This window comes from Silene latifolia, chromosome 5 (assembly GCF_048544455.1).
Source record: "Silene latifolia isolate original U9 population chromosome 5, ASM4854445v1, whole genome shotgun sequence".
Lineage (NCBI taxonomy): Eukaryota > Viridiplantae > Streptophyta > Magnoliopsida > Caryophyllales > Caryophyllaceae > Silene > Silene latifolia.
This window is the reverse complement of record NC_133530.1, coordinates 82,922,854-82,933,485: the sequence shown is the minus strand read 5'-3', so window position 1 is coordinate 82,933,485 and position 10,632 is coordinate 82,922,854. Positions and strand designations below refer to the sequence as shown.

At 37.0% G+C, this 10,632-nt stretch overlaps 1 protein-coding gene across 2 annotated transcripts; it reads right to left on the bottom strand.

Moving 5' to 3' along the window:
• Positions 1 to 5,685: 5,685 nt before the first annotated feature.
• LOC141657655 (bidirectional sugar transporter SWEET1-like) lies at positions 5,686 to 9,298 on the bottom strand. 2 transcript variants are annotated; one of them, XM_074464955.1, is made up of 6 exons: positions 8,844 to 9,298; positions 8,674 to 8,710; positions 8,014 to 8,109; positions 7,319 to 7,598; positions 6,833 to 6,952; positions 5,686 to 6,171 (listed from the first exon to the last, which is right to left on the bottom strand). In XM_074464955.1, exons 1-6 carry the CDS (start codon positions 8,875 to 8,877, stop codon positions 5,977 to 5,979), a joined length of 762 nt encoding a protein of 253 aa, XP_074321056.1. In that variant the 5' UTR covers positions 8,878 to 9,298; the 3' UTR covers positions 5,686 to 5,976. The 2 variants fall into 2 exon arrangements, with proteins under 2 accessions (XP_074321056.1, XP_074321057.1); XM_074464956.1 differs by lacking the exons at positions 8,674 to 8,710; positions 8,844 to 9,298 and adding an exon at positions 8,271 to 8,383.
• Positions 9,299 to 10,632: the final 1,334 nt, after the last annotated feature.

The window sequence follows — 10,632 nt, the reverse complement described above, 5'->3', positions numbered from 1 at the left end:
ATTTTATTAAATTTAAATGACGTGTCCCGTGTCCTAAATTTCATGAGATGCCGTATCGCGTGTCCGTATCGTGTCAATGTCCGTGTCCGTGTCCGTGTCGGTGCTACCTAGGTCACGATGAATTAAATAGTCATTTGCTTAAAACGCTCATAAGCTACTTCTCATGTTGTCAGCTAGATTTGGGATGATACATTGATACTCTCCTGAATATGATTTCTTAATACGTAGAAGTACTTAAAGTTCTTTCCATTATATACTTTTTTCACTTAATTTTCAGTATGATGTTGACATATATTTCAAGAGACCGTGTTTTCAAATATTGACACAATATCATTCTTTAGAGTTTGTTGTCAAAAACTACCTAATATTTACCTCATTTTCATAAATACTACCTAAAGTATTTAATTTTGCGAGAAACTACCTAAATTTTCTTGACTTTTGTCGGACACTACCAAATTGAAAAATCCGATCAAATTAGACAAAATTCTAATTCGAAAACATTATTTTTGGCATTGAACATACATTATTTACTATTCTTAACCACCGCCAACTGTTTTGATTAGCTCTACTAACACGTTTATTTCAATTTTTTTACTACAATTTTGTCTAGTTTGGCTGAGAATGTGGCTAATTTGGACAAAATTATGATTAATTCGATTGCCATTTTGACTTATTTGTCGGAATTTTAGTTAATTTGGAAAAAAAATTGTCGAATTTGCTCATTAATTTCAATTTGGTAGTTTTCGACAAAAGTAAATAAATATTAGGTAGCTTCTCACAAAATTAAAAATTTTAGGCAGTTGACAAAAAAAAAAAAAACTCCATTCTTTATAATGAAAAATTCTCATTTAAGACCAGTATATACATCTTAAGTTTAAAACGAGTTAAATATGTCTATGTGAGAGGATTAAGACAAAATAGAATACATTGGAAAAAACTAAAGATTTATTTTATATGCTCATGTGGATAATATTTGACTCGTTTTATTATTAGTTTAAGGCTCATGTCTCATATCTTAAAGAAGACTAAATACATAAACTGTATTACACAAATCTATCGTAAATTCGGATCTTTTAATAACTACTTTTACCTATATCATGATTGTGGTTAGATCCATATTACAACTATATCAGAATAAAACCGCCTTATATAATACTAATGCTAAATTAATTACCACAAAACTATACCTAAATTCCCCAACACAAATTTTTACGTAAAACGAAAGTATCAAACTTAAGACAGGTCAAATAATAATCCTCTTGTAGAGTCATATAGATAGGACAAACATCTTGTACTTGTTATTGCCCACGCAATCCGTTTTAACTTTAATATAGATATATCCGTCTCATCGATCTTAAGAGACTAGTTCATTCCCCAAAACCGTAAAACTCCCTCTACAGACTACAGCTCACTCACCTTACCTTCCGTATTTCTCGTACAGTCGTACCACTGAAACAACCAACAGAATACGATTTTTGGCTGTTTGCTTGCATATAAATGTACTGATTTGCCAGTTGCCACCCACAATTCCACAAAACAACCAACAGAATACGATTCCACAATTCCAACCCACGCCTTTTCTTTCTTCCTCCCTTCTTCCTCCACGCGCCGCCACACTAGCCACCGTCACACATACCTTTGGTAATAATTTTTTATTTAGTTTTTCAATTTTTGTAATACAAATGGAAATGAAATTGATGATATGACCAAATATTAGCAATTACACAAACTTTAGAAGGAGACGGTCTCAACTGATTCGTCGTACAGTGTAAAACCGTTCACAAACAGTAATTATTCTACTCCGTAGTAATTATACCACGGAAAAAAGCTGGTATTTATTAAAAGTTACTACATTTTTATGTGGGACTGTCTAATTTCTGTGTTACCTTGTGCAACGAACGGTATTGTGCAATATAAAAATTAAAAACTGTCCCAGTCCCATATTTTGAATGCACGTACTTTTCGACCTGTGGATGGGCAGTTTGCATATTTTTACGTAGCAGGGATATCGTTTTAATTGAGCCTACATCAGGACATGTGATTCAACCGCCAGCCTATCCTATTAACTACTCCTATTTTATGTCGTCAAAATTCACTTTGCTAAGAAACCCGTTAACCACCTCTGATTACACACTTGGTGTAATGTACTTTGGTGAAGTCGGGGTGTGCTCTAGCAACGACAATGTGTGGATAGTTCATGACTATGGTTATTATAAACCGGTTGATATTACGTTCTTCAATGGGGGTTTGTTATAGCCTACAAGAGGACTAATGATCGTCTTACTCAACGAGTGGTAGCAAGTCTACATTGGACATCAACACGCCCTGGTTCTGTCTATATGCTCGATTTAGCTGGTGCCCTATTGGTTATCCTTCGTGTAGTTGAGGGTACATATGGCATGACGGTTAGTTTCAAGCTATGGAAGGTGAATGTCGAGAATGGTAAGGTTGAAGAGGTGAACAACTTAAGAAACAAGGCGGTTTTTGTGGGTTTCAACTCTTCCTTCTCTGTTGAGGCGTCTACTACTTATTGTAAGCCTAATTGCATTTACTATACTGATGATATTTTCAATTACTGTTTTCTCTTACGTGGTGAGCGCAAAGATATGGGTGTCTATGACTTAAGCTGCGGAACAGTAACCCGAGATTGTTTTCAAGGTTTCCCCGAGTTTAGATCTGACACACTGCCTCTTTGGGTGGAGAAACCCCCTTTCCGCGTCTAATTATCATTTCTTAATGTTTATTAATGATGTTTCCAGGCAGAACTTTTATTGTTAGTTCTAATCATTTGTTTACCTTTTTCTTATGTATAAAAGTCCCTATGTCGACGATCATCTTGAATCATCAACCAGTTTTTATTTTAACATAAATTCTCGATTAAAATTGTCCTAAGTTAATCGTGTTCAAGTACGTAAATAATCCATGCATAAACTAAATCAGTGACGAACATGGCAAAGTGGGATGAAATTCCATTAGAATTGGCGCAGAAAATAGCGGAGCAAATATATTTATACGAAGATTTTATTGCGTTCGGGGGAGTTTGTAGGTGGTGGAGAGATGCAATGAAGCTTGCAACTCAATCTAGAGCGTCACGTCAAACACCGTGGCTCATGTTTGCTGAACGACCTTCCTGTTTCAAGTGCGACTTATATGATCTTTGTCACGGTACTGTCCAACACTTAGAATTGCCAAATCCAGGCGGTGATTGCAATTACTTTTCTACCTGTGGTTGGCTAGTTTGCGTATTTTTAGGGAGTCAGAAAATCGTTTTAATTGACCCTAAATCAAGACGTATCATTCACCAGCTGGCCTTTCCTAAAGGCCGTTATGTGTGCTCAAAATTCACTTTGCTAGGAAACCCGTTAACCACTTGTGACTACAAACTTGCTGCATTGTCCTTTGGCGAAATCTGGTTGTGGTCTAGCAACGACAATGTGTGGATACTTCAACACAGTGGTTTTATATTTTCAGTTGATATGACGTTTTTCAACGGGGGGTCTGTATAGTGTGACTCACCAAGGCGAGGTTAAAGCCTACAGCAGGACTAATGATCGTCTTACTGAACGAGTGGTAGCACGCCTACCTTGGACATCAACAGGCCCTGGTTCTGCCTATATTGTCGATTTAGCTGGCGTACTATTGGTTATCCTTCGTGTAGTCGAGAGCAAAGATTACAGGACAATCTGTTTCACGGTATGGGAGGTGGATGTCAAGAATGGCAAGGTTAAAAAGGTAAACAATTTGAATAACAAGGCGGTTTTTGTGGGTTCCAACTCTTCCTTCTTTGTTGAGGCATCTCCTACCTATTGTAAGCCTAATTGCATTTATTACACTGATGATATTAACTATTACCGTTTTCCCTTGACTACCCGGGCCTCGGATATAGGTTGCTATGACTTAAGCTGCAGAATGGTTACCCGAGATTGTTTGGAAGGTTTCACCGATCCCAGATTCGCCACACGACTTCTTTGGGTGGTGAAAAAAATGGAGTACAGTTAATGTGCCGCTTTTTTGTTAGAAAAAAATGTGAGACCGGAGGGAGTAATCGAATATACATCTATGATTATTGTTAGCTTCACCCATGTTTATATTCGCCACTCGACTTCTTTGTGCAATGTAAATAGTTATTTTCTAAACTTCAACTTGTTAGCAGTGTTTACTAGGACAAGGCAAATCACCTCCTCTTTCGCACGAATTTTTTTATTTTGTAAAGGGAGTCACAAGGGCGAACATGGTTTTGACAGGGTTTGAACCCAGATTTTGAGTACCACCGTTAATGACTTTACCAACTAAATTAACTGGTATTGTTGCAGGTTTTTAAACCAACGGGAACTTCAGTTCTAATGAATTATGGTGCCCTGTCGGAGGCTTAAAAACGATCTTCCGCTTCGTGATACATAGTAAATAAGCATAGTAAATGGCTTGATTCTAATATGGTCAATGTCCAGGACTCGGTTTATGAATTATGGTGCCCTGCCGGAGGCCTAAAAACCCTCCACTTCGTGTTGCAATTCTCCCATTTCCGATTCTAATATGGTATCAGAGCCTCATGCTTTTGAGGCCTAAAAACGATGTTTCGCTGCTCTGCCGGAGGAACTAATGAATTATGGTGCCCTCCGGCGGAATTTCATCGTGATTATGTTTTTTGTTTCAATATAAAAAAAGGAAAAGAAAAAAAAATCGTCAAATTTCAAGGTCTTTACTCTCATGATACATAGTAAATGGCTTGATGATGTTTGATGGTTTTGCACGAAACCACCCAGTTTTTTTTTTAATTTCCGAAGAACACGGTTTTTTCATGCTCTATTGATTTATTGGAGATCCTACAAATGCGATCTCCACCGATTGATATTTTGACGGATGTTTTGTCAAGTTCGAAAAGATGCGACGTTCTTGACATCGAAATTTTAACGAGTTCGAAAAAATCGACGTTCTCGTATCGTTTGAATTTTGACGGGTCCGAAAAGCTACACGTTACCGTCCAACGATTTACAGGTTCGAAAAGATTGACGTTGCCCAAGATCGAAAATTGAAGATCATCGGATTTTTCTTCTTTCCTAATCTGGCTTTTGGTAATAGTTGATTTAAAGAAAATAGTTGACGAATACATAATCTTGGGAAAAAATTTGAATTATGCATCAGGACTAAATAGTTTTTTTTTTTTTTTTTTTTGACAACCGGACTAAATAGTTGATACTCCGTATGTTCTTCACTCAATTCAGTTTCATACGTGTGATTAAATCTCTTCGACTATTTTGAACAAACGAGTTAAAATAAAATGAACCGAGAGTGTATAACTTATATGCGAGTTAATGAATGGGGATCCTTAATGAATATGGAAACCGATTAGAGGATTTGACTTGTTATGTATAATTTGCACCAGGAGTGTCCAAGCTGGTTACCGCTGCTGCACACACAAGCTCTATGAGCTCCAACTTTATGAAGGACCTAAATGAGACAGGAACTTAGCAACCAAGGTTTTTACTGCTATCATACCACCAAAGCCACAGATGATAGATAATATGACCTTTCAGTTTCAAATCATCAGTCATGACAAGTTTTTGTCCTAGGCACTAACAGAGCATCAAGCATGCTACTAGGTAGGTAGAGCGATTATGCTGCATCATTTTCGAATGGTTAGAATGGAACGCAACCTATCTTGACAAGAAATGAAGGGTAAAGTTGTAGACGAAACATCTGACATTCTTTACTATGAAGCATCCAACAAGACACAAGGCTAAAATTCATTACCAACAAGAAAATTACGGAAGGTTTATTATGGCAGAAACTTATAATGCCAAAACTTCCCTCGCTCAGAATTAATAGATTGGTTCCTCATGAAATAAAACCATAATTCTCATGACAATTAACAGCTCACACGATTTACACTTTCACCTAATTACAACAAAACCCATCTGAAAATCAATCATGCATCCATTAATTAGGTCGGGATCACGACAACACGTGGGAGGCCAGTCATACCTGCCCGTTCAAGGAAGGATGTGTGTTAGGCTTTCCATCTTTGGAAATCTGGTGGGGCTTTCCACTTCCATTCAGGCCCATCTCAATAGAATGCGTAATCTTCTTTTCATCTCCATCCTTCTTGTCATAGTAAATCCAGTATAGGATCAGCTGCATTGCTCCCAGTGCACTTCCAAATCCATTCGGTACCTGTCACACAAACCCGTTCACACTCTTAATCACCCTTTTACACTCGCTGAACCATCCGGGTCCAATAACTCATTAGTTGGTCTAGTCGGTAAAATTGTCAATGTCCAGGACTCGGTTTGACATGTGGAAAATAAAAGTTGATGCAACCGAATTGATAACCAACGTTGAACAACTATCGATATCAGTTGATAGTGAAGGTTCAATTTTAGAGGCTAACAAAGCGAAACATGACAAATGCACATCTAAGCCGAAAGCAGGCCTAATTTAACTAAAAACATACATACATTGCTCTACCTTTTAGAAAAATTGATAGCTTTTAAGAAGTTCAGAAAGTGACAGAAAAAAACAGGAGGATAAACAGATCTTCACCCATAAGAAAATTCCGATTTCCAAGCACTATATTTTATGAAATCGGTTCATGCTAATTGCTAGGTCCAATAGACTTCCGGACACGACACACCTCATTCTTGAATGGTTGATCACAACATATATATTCTACCTGCAACTTGCCTTAATTAACCAAGACAGTTCTCTAGCATCAATGTTACATAAACCCGTCTTTTGACCCGACTTAGGTAGTCTACTTATATGTACTCACATGAACAATACACTTAACTGACTTGAGGTTTTACTATAGAAGTATAGAGTATGATATACTTACAGCAAGAAAAAGGTCGCGGCCAAGTAGTCCGAAGATGAACCAGGAAGTACCACACAAGAAACAGAATAAAGACAGAAAGAAGGGCATGTACTCCACACTCTTGGTCTTGATCACCACCCTCTGCAATTGAATTGAATTCCCAATTAGAAGACGTATTAGTGCGTTCAATCATTGTGAATATCCTGCTAAATGCCGAATTAGTAGGGTAGTGATCGAACTGGTGATTGTCATTTGTCGATAGAGAGATGAGGTTCAGTTGTTTTCATGAAAATAAGACTACCTATAAATGTGCCCTATTATTCAAGGAATACTCTTTGAGCAATATCGCTTATATCAGTACATAAACACTGTATATCAGTACGACTAAGCATTTAGCAACTTCATACTAGAAAATGCAACTTGACTAATTACAACAATAATAAATGTGATAATCAGACTACTAGCATATCGAGAAAGTTAATAACAGATTGAGTAGTATAAGCTTACCATGACAGAGAGCGGAGACCCATACATGATGACGGAGAAAACACTAGCTGCGATTCCACAGAAAATCTTCCTCTTGTTGTCATGAAGAGCAAATAGTGAAACAAAAGCGACAGCAGCAAAGATCGAGAGAATGAGAGCAAGGAGGCCTCCTATCTTCAGCTTCTCCTTCTTAGGAGCCAATATCAGGAAAATCAGAATATAGACACTCTCAATTACAGCACCAGCTCCGTTGATTGTTATTACCAACATGTTGTTTGGGGACACAAACGGAATCCCGTACCTTTCAATTGCACATAATGTAACAATTCTTATTAGACACTCTCAAACACGGTGTTATCCAAGATATCCATTCATAAACGTCTGTAACACTTTTCAGTACTAATGCAAGTCAAAATTTCATGGCGTACAAACTCGAAGTAATGAACAACTAAAACCATAGCAAATAAATATTTACTAGGAAATCGTCTTACATGAACTACGATCAATTTTGTAACCAGGCCGTAAACAACAGTGAATTTTAAGGTCATGTAACACTTTTCAATACTAATGCTAGTCAAAATTTCATCGTTTAAACTCGTAATGAACAAGGAAACCATAGTCAGAAGACTTTCTAGGAAATCGTCTTACATTAGCTACCAGCAACTTCGTAACCAAGTTGTAAACAAGTAAAACAGTGAATTTTGAGGGGAAATTACCAAGCAGAAAGGAGGTTGTTGAGCAAAGTCATCACATAAGGTATGCCTGAGAACTCCTCGGTTGATTTGTTCTTTATGATCCTCTTAAAGGTAACACTGTCATAAATAATTCAATCAAAAAAGGAAATAAATTTAATTTCTTATCCCAAAATTGAAAAACAACAATTATGAGCATTAATTGAAATTAACCCCACAATCAAACTTCAATAATTAAGCATAATTCAGTAATTTTTATTCAAGAAAACGTTGAAATTTACCGAAAAGAACATGTTAATCAAGAAAATGACAGTACAGTAAAAATGAAGACCACCTAGATAAAAAAAGATAACAACTTTGTGACAAATCATATGTTAAAATATTGTGACAACTTAACAGTAATTAGGTGTAAGACGGTTTTGCTCAAATATTGTGTAAAACGGAACCAAATCACAAGAGAATCATGACCCGAATGTGTGGAAAATTAGTTATCCAAGAAACCCGCTTTACAATATCCTTGTGTAAGGCCGCAAATGCACAAAAACACAGATTCAACCGAACATAATAGAAGAAACCGAACATAATAGAAGAATCCAAGAAACAGTATGCATGTCTTTCTTGTAATTATGATGAACTATTTACTACAATACTGTAAAAAAATTTACAGTGAAGTGAAAAACTTACACAGGTGCCAAGAACAGGAACAAAGCAGCAGCATTTCCTGCATTTTACACAGAAAAAAAAAATCAAGAAACAGAGTTATAAATTACACAAAAAGATCGAAACTTTGAACAAAAATGTAAAAACAGAAGCAAACCCAATAATTAAAAGTTGATAAAAAGTGAGAAAATCACCCAAAACTCCGAAAATTAAATGAGCAATATTCATGATTAATTGTGAAGAATTGAGGAAAAACAGAGGAGAATTTTGTGTGTTAATTTGTACGAAGGTTTTGTGAAGAATGATAAAGTGAAAGAAAGAAATTGGATTTCTGTGAAGTTAATGAATTTGAGTTTTGGGAATGCAGAAATGGTGTGGATTTTATAGAGGAAAAGTGAGGTAGGAACTGTAGAAAGAGAGAGAGAAATAGGAGGGAGAAGAGAAGGGAAAATGATTTATGTGCTCTTTCATACATAGCTCCGCATTTTTCTCTAATTCTAGTAATTAGATAACTAGAACTAATCATCGTCTCCATAACAAAAACGATGTTCGGGCATTCTCTCCGACACTAGCTAGTTGACGAGAGTGCTCACGATAAAGGAATTGCCTAACCTTTGACAGTTTCAGCTTAAAATTATTATTGTTGTTCGTGTTGGAGTAATGGCTTCAACTTTTATACGCCCTTCGTCCCAATCATTTGTTTACATTTTGCTTTTGACATAAGTATCAAGGAAATGGGAGGGGATCATTTGTGATTAGTGTTGTTGAATGACAAGTGGATATAGATATGCATGATCAAATAAAGGAAATGACACCCTCCTCTATCGCCATTGGTCTGTCTCGCCACTCACCAGGGTGACGCCTTCATCCAGTCTCCATTTCTCCTTCCTTCACCCACCCGACCTTTACTCTCCCTATAGCTAGTCTTTCTCTTCATGCCCAACATGTCCACACGTAGCAGAATAATGATAACGGTAGTATCTCGTATTATGAGAATTTCTAGAATTATTTTACAAACCTCCTTAAGACTCGTTATTAGTAAATGGACATGAGAGACTATGACGATTATAATAGTATGTATAATAATTATAGAGTTATTACCGTAGTGTGCTAAGTTATCAGCTAGGTACGGTATGTGTTTAGGTCGTGTTCTTCTTGTTCTCGGGTTTTTGATGTGGACATCTATGGTGATCATGACGTGTCGTGTGCTGGGACCGTTGGTATTAAGCGTCAACATACCCTTGTTCGTGAGACTCTTTTGGATATCTGCTTCCGATCTGGGATTTCTGGTGTTAAGGAGGTGGATATTGCTTTGATTGATTGGCATGTCAAGCCCCTGCGTCCTTCTTTTATTCTTGGGACAAGGAGCGTGATGTGCGTGTCGATCTAATTGGGTCTTCGCCTTGGCCGAGTTTGGGATGTCTGACTTCGTGCCCGGACGTGTGGTGGTTAAAGCGGCTCAGCGCAAATGTGTTAAGTATCAGGTTTATGTATGAGGATGGGTAATGGTTTCTTCCCTTTCTCCTTCTCTTCACTTGGGGAGTACAAGGATGTTGCCTTGCTTAAAAGGGTTCAGAAATTTTATGTGCCATAGAGTGTTGGGCTCGTGTTGCTGCTCATATTTTTACTAGGATCGGTTTTGTTATTGTAAAAGAAGTAGGAACCGAGATAGTATTTCGGTTGTCCATTAATTTTTTGTAAAATATTTTGAGCTTAATTAAAGTTGTATTTCATTAAAAAAAATAGTAGTAATGATAATAATATCCATCACTCCATCGATATGAGCCCATACTTCATGAATAGGATGGAGTATTATATAAGAGCCCAAACCCCACGGTCCATCTTCACTCTAGACCCTACACCCCTACATTCGTTTTGGGTTTCAAATGAGAGTAGTATATCGTGGGTGAGAATCGACCTCAACTTCATAGATGAAGTGAAGACTTGAAGTAAGAGAACTTTATCACTCGAACTAACTCTTTC